Source organism: Mytilus galloprovincialis, chromosome 13 (genome assembly GCF_965363235.1).
Source record: "Mytilus galloprovincialis chromosome 13, xbMytGall1.hap1.1, whole genome shotgun sequence".
NCBI classification, from domain to species: domain Eukaryota; kingdom Metazoa; phylum Mollusca; class Bivalvia; order Mytilida; family Mytilidae; genus Mytilus; species Mytilus galloprovincialis.
The window spans coordinates 64,095,463-64,111,393 of NC_134850.1; the positions used below are offsets into that span (position 1 = coordinate 64,095,463).

At 32.2% G+C, this 15,931-nt stretch overlaps 1 protein-coding gene across 7 annotated transcripts in view; it reads left to right on the top strand.

The window, feature by feature from the left end:
* Positions 1-15,931, top strand: part of LOC143056543 (agrin-like) — a 146,173-nt gene that overhangs the window by 12,088 nt on the left and 118,154 nt on the right. Inside the window, exon 1 of one of the 7 annotated variants that reach the window (XM_076229630.1) lies at positions 5,867-6,408. The exons of the other annotated variants lie outside the window; for them this stretch is intronic. Within the exon in view, the coding sequence (XP_076085745.1) occupies positions 6,198-6,408 (211 nt within the window). The 5' untranslated portion in view covers positions 5,867-6,197. Of the gene's footprint in view, positions 1-5,866; positions 6,409-15,931 lie in introns of those variants that run through there. 7 annotated transcript variants of the gene reach the window in all.

Here is a 15,931-nt window from a genome sequence, read left to right on the forward strand (position 1 = left end):
CTTTTTGTGATATTATTACTTTTCGTAAAGGCTCCAAATGGCATAGCCCAGAATCTTTAAGCTGTATTACCTATGGCCTTCCTTAGATTAGACTCCTTGGCATGTGACCTTGAGAAGGATCACAGGTTGAGGTCACAGTAGGTTTTCATTTTAAAGCAAGTTGGGATCCTTTTAACATGTTTAACTAGCCACATTCTGTCTGCATGTGCCTGTCCTAAGTCAGGAGATTGTAATTCAGTGATTTTCGTTTGTTTATATGTTAATTATTAGTATTTTCAGGGTCTATTACAGCTGACTATGCAGTATGGGCTTTGCTCATTGTTGAAGGCCGTACAGTGACCTTTAGTTGTTAATTTCTGTGTCATTTGGTCTCTTGTGAAGAGTTGTTTTGTAGCAATCATACCACATCGTTTTTTTTATATAAATAAAATTGAGAAAGGAAATGGTGAATATGTCAAAGCGACAACCACCCGACCATAGAGCAAACAAATAAAGAATGAACTCAGAAAATGTAATTGTTAAAGAAATAGTAAACGAAACAAGGTAAACATTTTTTATTTTAATTTTTGTTTTGATTTGACTCAAAATCTACAACCCCATTTAGAAGAAAGATTAGTTCCATCAAAAGTGTCATACTTGGCCATAACTCAAATTTTATTAACTCCTGGAACTGAATGTTATTATAATATGACATGGATAAGGTCAAAGGTAAAGGTCACTTAAACCTTTCTACACTACATCTTTAACATAATGAAGATAAACAGAAGAGATCCGTTTGCGCCAAAAATGCATCCTTTTGCGCCACAATTTTTTTCTCCAATGGTATGTTTGCGCCACCACTTCTAAAATTACATGGTATCACTTGCGCCAAAAATAAAACATACAATTGTGCCAATTAGAAGAAAAATGACTTCCCTCCTCCTTTATTCGGCAAATGTTTCTTTTTCTGAAAGATACTTTCTTCTTACTGATGCTGCATGGGTACATTCCAAATTAATGTATGTAGTAGCTTGTAACTCCATATTATTGTCCAAAAAGACAAACATTGAAGGATTAAATGTATGAAAATAGTTCATGATAATTCCTTTGGAATGCTTCTGCTCCATTACTGTCACATCTTGCGGCAGATAGAGTTTTACTCCATACGGATGGTGGGAACAAAGCACTGTGTCATTAAACATATGTGGTTAAAACATAATCAGCAAAAGCTTCTATTTTCTTCTCTTTTGGTATATCTTGTATAATTAAATAATCAGTAAGGCAATAAGTTTTCTTTTCTCTCTATACATGGACTGTCTAATGCATTTCCAGTCATTTCTCTCCAGATGCTCATCTTCATAGTGACATATCTCTGAACATATGATACTTTTTAAGCCAAAAATAAGAATAAAAATTAATCATTAATAATTATGATGGATATTTGTACAGGTAAATTGCAGTAAATGAGTTCCAAATATTGGCGCAATTGATACATTTGGAATACAAAATTTGGCGCAAATGATACCCCTGAAAAACAGTAATTGGCGCAAAAGGACTGCTGTCAGATAAACTAAGTAGTGGAGACATCAAGTCTACGTTTTGACAAAAAAGCCTACGATTTCCAAAAATCTATGTTTCCAGAAATGTCATAAGTACAGCCGGGAAGCAATTCTCGTAATGGCGGCGAAAATGCGACAAAGCTCACTCGCTTTTCCATTCAAACAATGACATTTGTTAGAAACAGCATCGAAGTAACAAAAAGGGTTGGGTAATGACATTTAAATGGTTAATTACAGGGATTGAAGGTAAAATTTTGTCATGGTAGCCAACAGCTTAAATTTTGTAGCTCACATATTAAGTCAATTACAAGAAAAGCAGAAATTTAAGTAGTCCATACCAAATTTTAGGGGCCATTGGCATGTAGTCATAAGTAGTCATAACTTTGAACTATTAGACATATGGAATTAGTCGACCTTCTCAAACAGTTAATAACATTAAATTCTAAAGATGGTATTATATATGCTCAAGGATTTGCATAGTCTTACTATACATATTCTTGATATTCTGTATAAAATTTTGTTTATGCGCTCTTGTTTAGACCAGACAAAAAGACATTGTAAAACAAACAAGAATATGTTTGAATTTGATAATGCAATGTTTTTGACATGAGCAGAAGACATATATTGATGAATCAATGCAAATCATTTCCTTTTAAATTCTCCTTTATATTGATAGTTCTTTAAGGAAGAAGTATTGAAATGTCATTTTAACTAGACATCGTGAAAACAACAATGATTGAATGACATTTGATTGTATTAGGTTTGAAAGAAGATGGAATAGGTTGAATAAAAAGGGGAGATAATTCAATTAAATTTAATCATCTGACATACTCCATGCCATATTCCATGTCTAAATTGTAGACACATCTTCGTATGTATAATACATATTTGATTGAATATTTCTGTCTTTTGATTTTTTTCGTAATAAGATTTTGAACCTTGAATATTTTTGAAGAATGTAGACTATTTATTGAACCCGTTGATATCAGTTTTTTGTGGTTGGCTCAATTGCTGTCACATTGACCCAATATATCAATGATATAATAATGTTGTGCTTTCTAAAATTGATTGATTGATAGTTGGTTGCTTAATCTCCAGTGGCAAATATCTCATGCATGTTCAGAAGTATATTTAAAACTGTGTCTCAGATAGTTACAACTACATTTGAAATATTATGGATAAATATATATAACATTTTGCTCAAATCACCATATTGCAAAAAAATCTCAATAACAAAGTATTGCCAATACAAAAATACTTATTGACATGGCATAAAAAATTAAAGCAACAGTAGAATTCGCTGTTCAAAAGTAATGAACTGATAAAAAGAAAACAAATCTGGGTTACAAACTATATTTAGATGCATCAACTATAAGATTGATTGATTGATTGATTGTTGGTTGCTTAACATCCAATGGCAAAAATTTCATGCATGATTAGGACAAATCAACTATAAGAGAAAAACAATGAAACAACATAACTCTGAAGTGCAACAGTAAAACAACATAACTCTGAAGTGCAACAGTAAAACAACATAACTCTGAAGTGCAACAGTAAACAAAAACAATGAAACAACATAACTCTGAAGTGCAACAGTAAAACAACATAACTCTGAAGTGCAACAGTAAAACAACATAACTCTGAAGTGCAACAGTAAACAAAAACAATGAAACAACATAACTCTGAAGTGCAACAGTAAAACAACATAACTCTGAAGTGCAACAGTAAAACAACATAACTCTGAAGTGCAACAGTAAAACAACACAACTCTGAAGTGCAACAATAAACAAAAACAATGAAACAACATAACTCTGAAGTGCGACAATAAAACAACATAACTCTGAAGTGCAACAGTAAAACAACATAACTCTGAAGTGCAACAGTAAACAAAAACAATGAAACAACATAACTCTGAAGTGCAACAGTAAACAAAAACAATGAAACAACATAACTCTGAAGTGCAACAATAAACACACGACAATAAAACAACATAACTCTGAAGTGCAACAGTAAAACAACATAACTCTGAAGTGCAACAATAAACACACAACAATGAAACAACATCACTCTGAAGTGCAACAGTAAACAACATAACTCTGAAGTGCAACAGTAAAACAACATAACTCTGAAGTGCAACAATAAAACAACATAACTCTGAAGTGCAACAATAAACACACGACAATAAAACAACATAACTCTGAAGTGCAACAATGAAACAACATCACTCTGAAGTGCAACAGTAAAACAACATAACTCTGAAGTGCAATAGTAAAACAACATAACTCTGAAGTGCAATAGTAAACACACGACAATGAAACAACACAACTCTGAAGTGCAACAATGAAACAACATCACTCTGAAGTGCAACAGTAAAACAACATAACTCTGAAGTGCAACAATAAAACAACATAACTCTGAAGTGCAACAATAAACACACGACAATAAACATACAGAGAAACAAACTATTAAATAACAATCAGTTTGGACAAAATCAGACTTCTAGACTAAGTTAAAAATGGTCCCTGTCACTGATAGTGTGAATCGTAGGGAAAAAGATGGCTTAGTAGTAATAGTTTATAGATTAAACAATAAATGGTGGAAAGTCAAATTGATGAAATTTTACAGCAGACTTTAGCTTTAAACAATTGATCTTTCATCTAAAGGTAGAGCGATTGGAGAAAACTCAATCACTACATTGATTTGTTAAGCTTCGCAATCTTAATGGAATCAGTACATACAAAAATACTTACACGGTTATGCTCATGCATATTAATAATACTTTACATCTTTTAAACGATATTGTGTTGTTTCTGTTTGGTTATAATTCAAAGGAGTTTTATGGTATTGAAACTAATAAAGAATAACTATTTTTGCAAATATAAACATGGAGAAAATGTTAAGATGGATAGATATTCCTCTTGTTTTGGTTGTTAAATGTTTGAGATTTTTCCCATTTGATGAATTTCAGTTGTGTTGAAGAATGAATACAAATACGATGTTTAAAGGAAGACTTATTATTACTTGTTGATGTTGAATTGTTCGCATTGTCTTAATTATTCATAACGTAATTGAAAGAAAGTCATTTTGATTTGTTCGCAAGTTAGATTGCCTTCTTACTGACACAACATTATGTGACCCTGTAGTAATTTCAAAGGATTTAGTCTCCTAATAAACTGTGAAATAACAACATGCAACAATTCAATTGGAATTTGTATGAATTATAGATATCACAATTTTTTTTGTTGGAACTCTTTTAAATATTTATGACATTTTAAAACAATTTAATTTGTACAACATTTTGTACCGTAACATGAACGAGACTATATAAAGTAATTTTTTGTTCCATATTCAAATATGCCTATACATTATTTTGTATTATTCATATCTTATTGGTGTTGATAGAATGTGATATAAACCTTAATATCAGCCATTATTGGAATACTGTAGTCAAAGTTGATACTGTCTAAGAAAAATGTAACATTTTAGTTGCTGTATAGTAAGCTAAAAGCTATTTGGCTTATTGTTACACTTTAAGTTACCATTCCATTTCCGTTACTGGTATCAATTTTAAATTGCTATGACGGGAATAAAGTACGGAGTAAAAGGTATACATAAATTACAGAAGATTTTGTTTCCATATAATAGCGCTGGTGCTCTCTTTACTATAATTTTCAAATTAGTGATTCGACTGATGTAGTATAAATGGAAATGTTCGGGAAAAGCAGCTCGGCATGAAATCGGACATAGTAGTGACAATAATTGCTTTGGTATTGACTTCTCCAAAACAAAGAGACGACGGAAATTGTGTAATATTATACTAATTAACAAGTTCAATTTGTATCACTATTTGTACTTTCTGGCATCAAATTGTTGCATAGATCTACATTTGTCGATCTCTTAAGGAATTCACCAATTGAAATGAGACTAAAAAGATTGGGATAAAAAATTTAATTGGATAATTATTATTTTTGATAGTATCGATGAAATGTTTTGACTAGTGGTGAAACTGTTTATTGCATAATATATTGGATTTAAAGGATTTAGAATTAATTAATTATTACCAATGAATAAGCAGAGTAAGAAAGCTAACAGCATAAAATGTTGGATGTTTTGTCAGAATTTTATTTTCAATATTACATGTTTATTGATGGGGTAAATTATTCATCGTAACAAACTAATATCGTGACAATAGGAAAATATTTTCGTTATTTTCAAAAAGCAATTTGTAACGAAAGCGACTAATATTTATAGAAGAATTGGAACAGAATTAATACTCTTATTGTTATTTGATTGGATTGTCAAAGGTGAATTAATAATTTATTAATATTTCCTCAAATCAAAGTTATGAACAGGAAGTAAGAAACTAATTGGTAACCTGCACGAAAATATGTAAAAATTGCAGATTCAGCATACCCTTTAGAATTAAACAAATAACTGCCATGGGAAATCAGTAAAAAGGAACAAAGGTCAGGAATACAGATACAGTTCAAATGCTTTAAGTATTTGATGATTCCATAAAATAATGGTTAATCAAATTATATTTCATAACTCCCATGTTAATCGATCAACGCTTAATTAATTTACATCTTAGCTGTAATTATGTAAAGTTTTGCTGAAGAGAATTCAATGTGGAAGATGTTCAAAGTTTAAAAGCATTAAATGGAAGAGGAGGGGAATATCTTACAACCGTTATTACGATGTCGTCCAGGGATGTCTGACCGAATGTTAGGGAAGTGTAATCGGTGCTGGCGGGACAACAAGTTGGCTATTGTGATTTTATTATTTGGATTATTTTGGTGCTCTCTAGCGATAGTTATGATTTTCTTGTATACAGATTTAATTGAGGAATCAGAAGAGGCCCATGCCACAGGTAATTTTTAATCAACTTTCAACTTAATTGTTTTTGAAGAGGTTGGATTTTAGTGCTGCTATCTAGCGTTTATAGCAAATATGAATAATATGAGATATTTAGGGTATCTTGATTTCTAGTCTTAGAAAAAGAAAAAAAGATAGTCTAATTCTAAAATCTTCTCAATCTTGGAAAGCACCAAATGACCTAGTTTATATCAAAAAGATTAGCACTGATCAATTATTTCTTATAAGAATTTTGAAATTGAATTTTTGAATTTTAAGTTAAATTTAAACAGTTTATTGGTGCCATATAAATTGAAATATTTGGCCTTGTGGGGTTCAAAGAATGGGGAAATTTAAATACACAGAAAAATTTATATGCGTTGTAAATTTTAAGGATTTAAGGATGTACTTAGGTGAGGTTTTGGAATACTGTAAGTGTCAAATGTTCGGACACCTTTGTGTTTTTCCATATGATACAAGGTAAAATATTGTGCCCCATAACACCTATTTCACTTTAAACACAAGACTTACAATGTAATAGCTCATAAAAGGTCATTTTACCAAATTTAAGCAGATTCTTGATTTTCTTTCTTTTGATTTGAGACCTATATTATACCAATGCAAATTATAAGGTAAAAGTCCGAGTCAGCCTTTTCCCGCCATATTTTCTAAATCAAATATCTCGAAAAGGAGCTCCATGACCTATCAAAATTTTTAGCTTATTTTAATCCTTAACTAATACTCTTCACGCTAAAAGTATCAATTTTGAATTCTTGATTTATTTAATTTTACCTTAGCTCACCTAAGTACATCCTTAACAGGTTCTTGATGTTCAAACTGGACCTCCAACTCACAAACTATACATAAAACTTCTTTGACTTTTAGTGAGGTGAGAGTTTTTTTTTTCTCCATGTTGAAGGCCTCACTGTGACTTTTAAGATGAAGAGTGGCAATATTAGAATAATTTTAATTTTGTCAGTTTATTGGTCCTGTTTACAAACCAATAACCTCTTGAATAAAATAGTTTAATTCAATGATACATATGAGCAGTTGTAATGAAAGTACTTTATATGTGCATAAAGTTATAGAATCTCCGTTCTTAATGAGGAATGCATAATTTATTTCTTGATCCTTTATTCTTTACCTCTTACAATTTCCTATAAATCTTGTGTTGACAATTTCAAAATCTCAGCCAGACAATAAAAAGTTTGACCAACATCATTTCACTTAATCTTAATTAACTTGTAGTTAATCCAATGTTATAAACTATCTATGACCTTCAACTGACCAGAACTAATGGTCGCCTTTAATGATTGCATTATCCTGGCTTTATTTCTATTCTACTATAACAGCTAGCCTGAAAAATGGTTGTTTTGTAAACGTTGTCACTGAAGGAATGACCAGAAGTAATGATCTCCTTTAATGATTGACTTTCCTGGCTTTATTTCCTTTCTGGTGTTACAACTAGCCTGAAAAATGGTTGTTTTGTAAACTTGTCACTGTAGACAATTTGTGAATGATAATGATAATGATTGATATATCTGTAGAAGGTTCAGGGAATTTGAGATCATAATGTCACAGTTATTGATGCATGGATGATGGTGGTTTATGGATTTGATATTGTACTGAGTTGTATCTCCTTCTGAAAGGGTTTACTGGCAATGTATGGTGGATTCATTAACTTTTCTTGGTGCCACTTTTTCTGGAATGAGGAAAAATTGTAATTTCATAGATACTTGATTCATGGTTTTGCCATTTAAAAGTCTGCAAGTCAGCTTGTAAATAACTTCAACCATAGTAGGGAAATAATAAAAAGAGAGGAATTAAATTCTCAATTTGAAATGTAAAACTTAAAGTCATAAGAAACGAGTGAGTGGTGAAAAATAATGTTCATCCAATTCTTGAACCAATGCATGTATATATCATAAACTTATTGTTCTGTGCAGGATTTTATCATTTTTTACGCAAATATATCGTATAATCGTCAATTTTTTTCTCTCTGTCTGTTGTGATTTAACAACTATGGCTGCTCATTAAATGCCGTGTTTTGAAGCCGAAGTTTACCGATTGTCACCTTATAGTAAAAAGCATGGGTATTGAGCACGTGTTTAACATGTATAATCAGATAATTGTTTATTTTATTGACATCCATGCGTATTGCGATCACCGAATTTGTACGAGGAGGGTCACGCTCACGTCATTATGCATACTGAAAATATGTAGGCGAATTGCTTCCTGGAAGCAGGCAATTAAAATTAGTAAACTTCTTCTAAATGTGGACAAATTAAAGAATTTTCCTCAGAAAAAAGTATATGTATATAAGTTGTATAATGAAAACTATCCATTTAGTTATAAATAACGGATGCAATTTTTTTTTTAATTTGAGGTTTCATATGACACTAAAGAAATTAAAAATGTAGATACTCTGAATTTATTTACTTCAAAGATTCAATTTTTGCAGATATTTGATTTAATACTTGGGCCAAAATCTGCATGCCATGAAAAAATCCCCCCCCCCCCCCAACATAAGTAATTTGGTACATCCATGTAATGAATTAACACACTTATCTTTACTACTCTTATTCAGTCTGTTTGGAGACTTATTGTTTTTGCTCAGTTCTTATTATTTTTATTATGGCACCCTCAACGGAGTTGGGGTGACGTATTGTTATTGTACGTTTCTTTTTTTCCTTATTTTTATTATTCTTCTTCAACACTTTTTGTCCACACAGTTTCTCGGAATTGTATGGACCAATGTTGATGGAACTATACCATAATGTGGACCAGCATATGAAGTTGTGCACCTGACTTTGGAATGGTCAAGATGGCTGCCGTTTCCATGGAAACTGCAAAAATCCGAAAATATTCAAAGTGTTCCAAACTGGAAGAAACTCCACAGGAATGGTAACTGGCATGAGATGATTTGCAGTTTGACTTTGGAATTTCCAAAATGGCTGCCGTTACCATGGAAACAGCTCAAATATCAAAAATTCTAACTCTTTCATTATAACATCCAGCTGGATGAAACTTTATGAAAATGTGACCCAGTATGCCAAGATGTCAAAACAATATTTGGATAGTTCAAAATGGCTGCCGTTGTCATGGAAACTAGGGCCAAGTTTTGCATTGACCCTATGAAAAATGCATAAAATCAGCATTTTCTCAGAGAATAGTGCAGCAAAGTAAATGAAACTGTATTGATATATAACATGACATGTGGCAATGAGATGTCTGCTTTTAGAATTTTGGAATTATCTACTGTAACCATGGTTGCAGCACAAATGTTCAAAATTTCCAAAAAAAATAAAGTGCTGCAAACTGGATGAAAATTTATAGAAATAGTGGCTGACATGTACGGAGTAGCATTTTGAAGTCGGAATTTCCAAAATGGCCGCCATAACCATGGAAACATTAAATTGTCCAAAATTTCAAAATGCTCCAAACTTAATGAAATTTTACAAAAATGATAACTTGCATGTGTAGATGCACTCTTTGACTTTTGAATTTTCAAAATGGCTGCCGCTCGCCTGGCAATGGGGGGACAAGGGTGCTATCCGTTATTGCTAGCAATTACAAATCTAGTTATTCTTCTTCTTCTTCCTCTTCTTCCGCCACTTTTAAAATGAACTTGTCCGCAGCGTTTCTCCAAAACCGCTTGTCAGATTGACTTAGAATTTCATAAAATGGTAGACTAATATGTCTAGGTGAGCCATCAATCTTTCGTTTGTGCATTGGGGTCTATTAATGGGTATTTTGGGGGGTAGAAAGGAGGGAGGGGTTTACTATAGAACCCTATGGGATTTTATTTTCTAAAATTTTCAAATGAATATAACTTGAAAACTGTAAGTGATAGATACATGAAGTCTTCAGAATTGATTTTAGGACAATAAAACAAATCACATGAAATATAAGGGGAGTCCCTTGGAGTTCATCCCCACCCCCTTCAATTTAGAATATGCTTATATCTTGTAAACGGTCCAGATCCCCACCCCTAAACCATATATATTCTTAAATGGGACGATAAAACAAATCAACTGAAATTAAAGGGAGGTCCCTGGGGGTCATCCCCACCCCGTTCAATTTGAGAATGTGCTATTATCTTGTAAACGGTCCAGATCCCCACCCCTAAACCATATATATTCTTGTAGGGGACAATAAAACAAATGAAATGAAATTAAAGGGAAGTCCCTAGGGGGTCACCCCGCCCCTCCTGTTTCAAAACTTGTAAACGGTCAACATCCCCACCCCTAAACCATATATATTCTTGTAGGGGACATTAAAACAAATGAAATGAAATTAAAGGGAAGTCCCTAGGGGGTCACCCCACCCCCTCTTATTTGAAAACTTGTAAACGGTCAACATCCCCACCCCTAAACCATATATATTCTTGTAGGGAACAATAAAACAAATGAAATGAAATAAAAGGGAAGTCCGGAGGGGGTTACCCTACCCCCTCTTGTTTGAAAACTTGTAAACCGTCAACATCCCCACCCCTAAACCATATATATTCTTGTAGAGGACAATAAAACAAATGGAATGAAATAAGAGGGAAGTCCCAAGGGGGTCACCCCACCCCCTCTTGTTTGAAAACTTGTAAACAGTCAACATCCCCACCCCTAAACCATATATATTCTTGTATGGGACAATAAAGCTAATCAAATAAAATGAAAGGGAAGTTCCTGGGGGTCGCCCCACCCCGTTCAATTTGAGAATGTGCTATTATCTCGTAAACGGTCCAGATCCCCACCCTTAAACCATATACATTCTTGTAGGGGACGATAAAACAAATCAAATGAAATGTAGGTAAATTTCCTGGGGGTCACCACCACCCCCTCCTGTTTGAATACTTGTAAATGGTGGAGATCCCTACTCGTAAGCCATATATATTCTTGTATGGGACAAAAAATCAAATCAAATGAACATGGGACCATATGAATGGCGAGTTATGGGAGCTTTGTTTGGGAGACTTCGTAACAGCATCCTGTTACAATTACTTCTTGTTACAACTGATATAATGATCAACAAGGATTTAAATATTGAGTAGTTTTATAGAATTTAGAATTTTTATTAATAAAAGATTTTAATTTCTTTCATTAGGTAAGTACAGTATATTGATACATGCATGTTTCAAAAAGATTAGAGAAAAATACAGTGAACTAATTTTTAATCAAATTGTCTTTTTACATGCTATTTTATCATAATATTAAAGAAAAAAGAGATTTAGATATAGATTATTGGTGCACATACAGTCATTGAATCAGTTATGTCACAATGAGACTCATTTTATTGAAAAACAATAAAATTTATTGTCAATTGGTGCAATATATATACTTTTGTTGATATTGCATAAATTTCAGTTTGTCTTTCTTATTAATAAAATTGTTATTTGGGTGGTTAAAGTTTGATAAAAACAAATTCGAAACAAAATAGTCACAAATTTTGAGATCAGAAAATTATTAAGGTTTTTGTGCTTCATTGCAAAAAGTGCTTGATTGGCGGATAGGGAATTTTGTCATTTTGAAATCTGTGGATATATAAAGCTGCAGTCATTGGTTTGGACTAATACTTTTCTTTGCTCTCCTTTTTTTTCGTAAAATATTTTTGGTCAGTTTGTACTAACATGAGCAACATTAGTGGTTGCCACATGTTGAGAAGGATCTGCTCTCGAGGATTTGGTCACCTCCGGAGCACCTGAGATCACCCCCAAGTTTTTTGGGGAGGTTTTTTGTTTTTTTACGTGTACCTCTTTTTTTGCCATGATGGTGTTGTCATTATATTTCCGATTTATGAGTTTGAATGTCCTTTGGTATCTTTCACTCCTCTTGTGTCTTATAATTTAAATCCTTCCTTGTACAGAAAATATTGTTTATTTTATTAAGGTGCAAAATATTATTCCTGAATGACAATAAAGATAACTGGATCAAATTTTATTTATTCTTGACATGTTGTCGGAAACAGTGAATAAAATGTCAAAAGATAATTTTAGAAGAAAATGTTTTATTCGCTGTTTATTAAATGGAACAAATTCTTTTTAGTATAAAATAACTTAGAACTTGATTATTGAGAATTCAATTCTGTTTTGATTATAAATTGATATTAGATTCCTTTGTCAGTGTTATTCAATGAAAATATTATATCCCCTCTGAACAATTTGTTAATGGTATTCTAGGCATGTCTTGAGGAAATGTGAAAAAATTGTGATAATATGATATTAAGTGTGGTGTTACTCTCCTTTTGTAAATGCCTTGTCAACTTGACACTGTCACTAATGGACAATAATTGGACATCTCTACATGATCAGCTTTAATAAGTTTCTGAAGTACTGTTCTCAAGTAGGAAAGGTTTTCTTTGGAAAAAACTGTCCTCTTTCCACTTCAATCAATGGATTGTCATTTTAAATGGACCTAAAGGAAAGTGTGAGCTTATGTCAAACCAAATTTAAGTGGTATATGTTTCTATGGAAACTTTTCCAAAACTCCTTTTATAATAACCTGAAAGTATGAAAAAGCTAAAAGTGACAATTGTGTCCTGTATATTCTTATTGGTGACATAATTTCAGTCTCTACATGTGGATTGTAATGGGGATACCTTCATGATGAATAATGACGAAAAAATGTACACTTCCTTCTAGATGATAAAAACAATCTACTTATTGAAGAATCATGCCAATTTTTCCAAAAATAACGGTAACGATAATTATTTGAGACCTCTGACAGACAAGGATATTTTGACCAAGTTGGTAAAATTTTAACCAATTTGACACTAAACGGCAGCCAAAAATTACCATTTGACGCCTGACAGTAAAGGGTTACAGCTGTATGAGTTTGACATTACAGACAATTGAAAAACCTTTTGAGAATTGAGAACAGTAAATTAGCAATCAAGTTTAGAAAATGTCACTGTCCTTTTGCAAAAGTGTATTAACCCTAGACTTAATACAGTTTCTAGTTTGAAAAGTTTGAATATATAAACACTTAATAAAGTTATCATTTTGAATGGTTTGAAAAGGGATTAGAACAACTTTACACAATTACTGTTGTCGTGAATGTCAAAATATTTATTTCTTTTATTAGATTAGTACGATGGATTCCCCGTAGGAAAACACTCCTAGGTTTGGTTAACTTTGTCAGTGCACGTTAACCTGGTAGGGGAATAAAACTTGACATAATTATTGACAATATTGATTATAAGGGTCCTTTGTATTTAGCAAATAGAATTGAAACATGGAATATGTCAAACAGACCAAAGATCAGAAAGCAGCTTGGATGTTGCCTTTCTACATATGTCAACATGAAATTTTCTAGCTTGCCTTTATCAATAGTGTGGATATAATAAAATTTCATGATTTGTTCAAATCCGGTCGTGGTTAAAACTAGAGGCTCTAAAGAGCCTGTGTCACTCACCTTGGTCTATGTGAATATTAAACAAAGGACGCAGATGGATTCATGACAAAATTGTGTTTTGGTGATGGTGATGTGTTTGTACATCTTACTTTACTGAACATTCTTGCTGCTTACAATTATCTGTATCAATTATGAACTTGGCCCAGTAGTTACAGTGGAAAATATTAGTAACAAGAGCTGTCAAAATGACAGTAAACCGGATTCTTTAACATTTATTTGTGTTCTGTCATTTATCAATATTACAAGGACCAAAACTCCTAATAGGTAAAATTTATGATTATCAATATCAAACTTGACTTCCATGTTGTCAACAATAACAACATATAAACTAGATAGAAAATGACCCTCTAGCAGGACAAACTGTGTGCCCTTAATGCATAAAGTAAGAAAAAATTACTAAGTCCACCTACCTAGGATTTTGAAAATATCTAAAACATAGAATGCTTCTTAAGTTAATGAATCCCATTTCTGTTGTATAATCTGCCAATAATACTCAGGTAACACAATTTTTCAATCTTTCAAGAACCGAAAGGTTTGGTTGAACGGTTCATGAGCAAATGCACGGACACAACATTTTTCAAACTTTCAAGAACCGTAACTCCTGAACGGTAAAAGTCAAAATCGTCATTATTGAACTTGACCTCCATTTTGTTGTAAGCAATAACATATTAAAATTTTAAAAGGTTTGGTTGAACGGTTCATGAGTAAATGCACGGACACAACATTTTTTAAACTTTCAAGAACCGTAACTCCTGAACAGTACAACATTTGGTTGCCGCCTGCCCGCCGTACATCCCCAAATCAATAACCGACATTTTTGACACAAAAATCCGGTTAAAAATTTAGAAATTTTATGAAAATTGTTAAATATTGACTATAAAGGACAATAACTCCTTAAGGGGTCAATTGACCATTTTGGCTTATTTTTAGGTCTTACTTTGTTGTACATTATTGCTGTTTACAGCTTATCTCTATCTTTAATAATATTGAAGATAATTACAAAAAAGGCAAAATTTCCTTAAAATTACCAATTCAGGAACAGCAACCCAACAACCGGTTTTCCGATCCAATTATTCTGAAAATTTCAGGGCAGATAGATAAACAATTTAACCCCTTCAGATTTTCTCTAAATGCTTTGGTTTTTGATTTATAAGCCAAAACTGCATTTTACCCCTATGTTCTATTTTTAACCATGGCGGCCATCTTGGTTGGATGGCCAGGTTAACGGACACATTTTTAAACTAGATACCCGAATGATGATTGTGGCCAAGTTTGGATTAATTTGGCCCTGTAGTTTCAGAGGAAAAGATTTTTGTAAAAGATTACTTAAAGATTTACAAAAAATGATTAAAAATTGACTATAAAGGCAATAACTCCTATAAATCATATATTTGCCACCAAAGGTCATGGATGTTTTATCTTTTTAAATCCAGTCAGTTTCAAATGTCTGTTCTAGTGTTAATTAATGACCAAGCCATCAGCATAAAAATACAAAAAAAGTAAACGATTCATTTAAGGGCAGTAACTCATACAACGTGTTATATTAGAGACATATATACATGGAGATTAGACTATGTAAAATCCTGTGATATCATGTGGCCCTGAATGAGATTCATGTCGATAATTATTGGAAATTGGAAATGATAACAGTAGCTGATTGCTTATCAAGAAAAGCAATGAGAAATTATTTTAGATCAAATAATTTTCTTTTCTAAAAAGCTACTTAAAATCATTGTATTTATTGAAAAAAATATTTTTTTCTGCATTTCCTTAATTGGAAAATTAAAATCTGGTAATGATCAAATGATATTACAAGAAACATTTCTATGTATATATATATCTATATGTCTTAATGGTTGAATGATGTCAAGATTTTTTCGAACTTTAAGGGAATAATGATGGCATCATGGCTGACCAGAGATCTAAACCATTTTCTATTCTAAAGTGTATTGGATAGCAAACTTGTCAAATTGATGCTAAAATAGGTTTCCATAAAGTCACATTATATATAATACTTTTCATCTGTTTCTCATTAAGCTACTGGACAAATTGTAGTTAATATTTATGAGTTTGTCAGATTGAGTTTGTGCTCTTGTGGTTGACTTTCAAATGTCCTTTATTGAAAACTATACACTT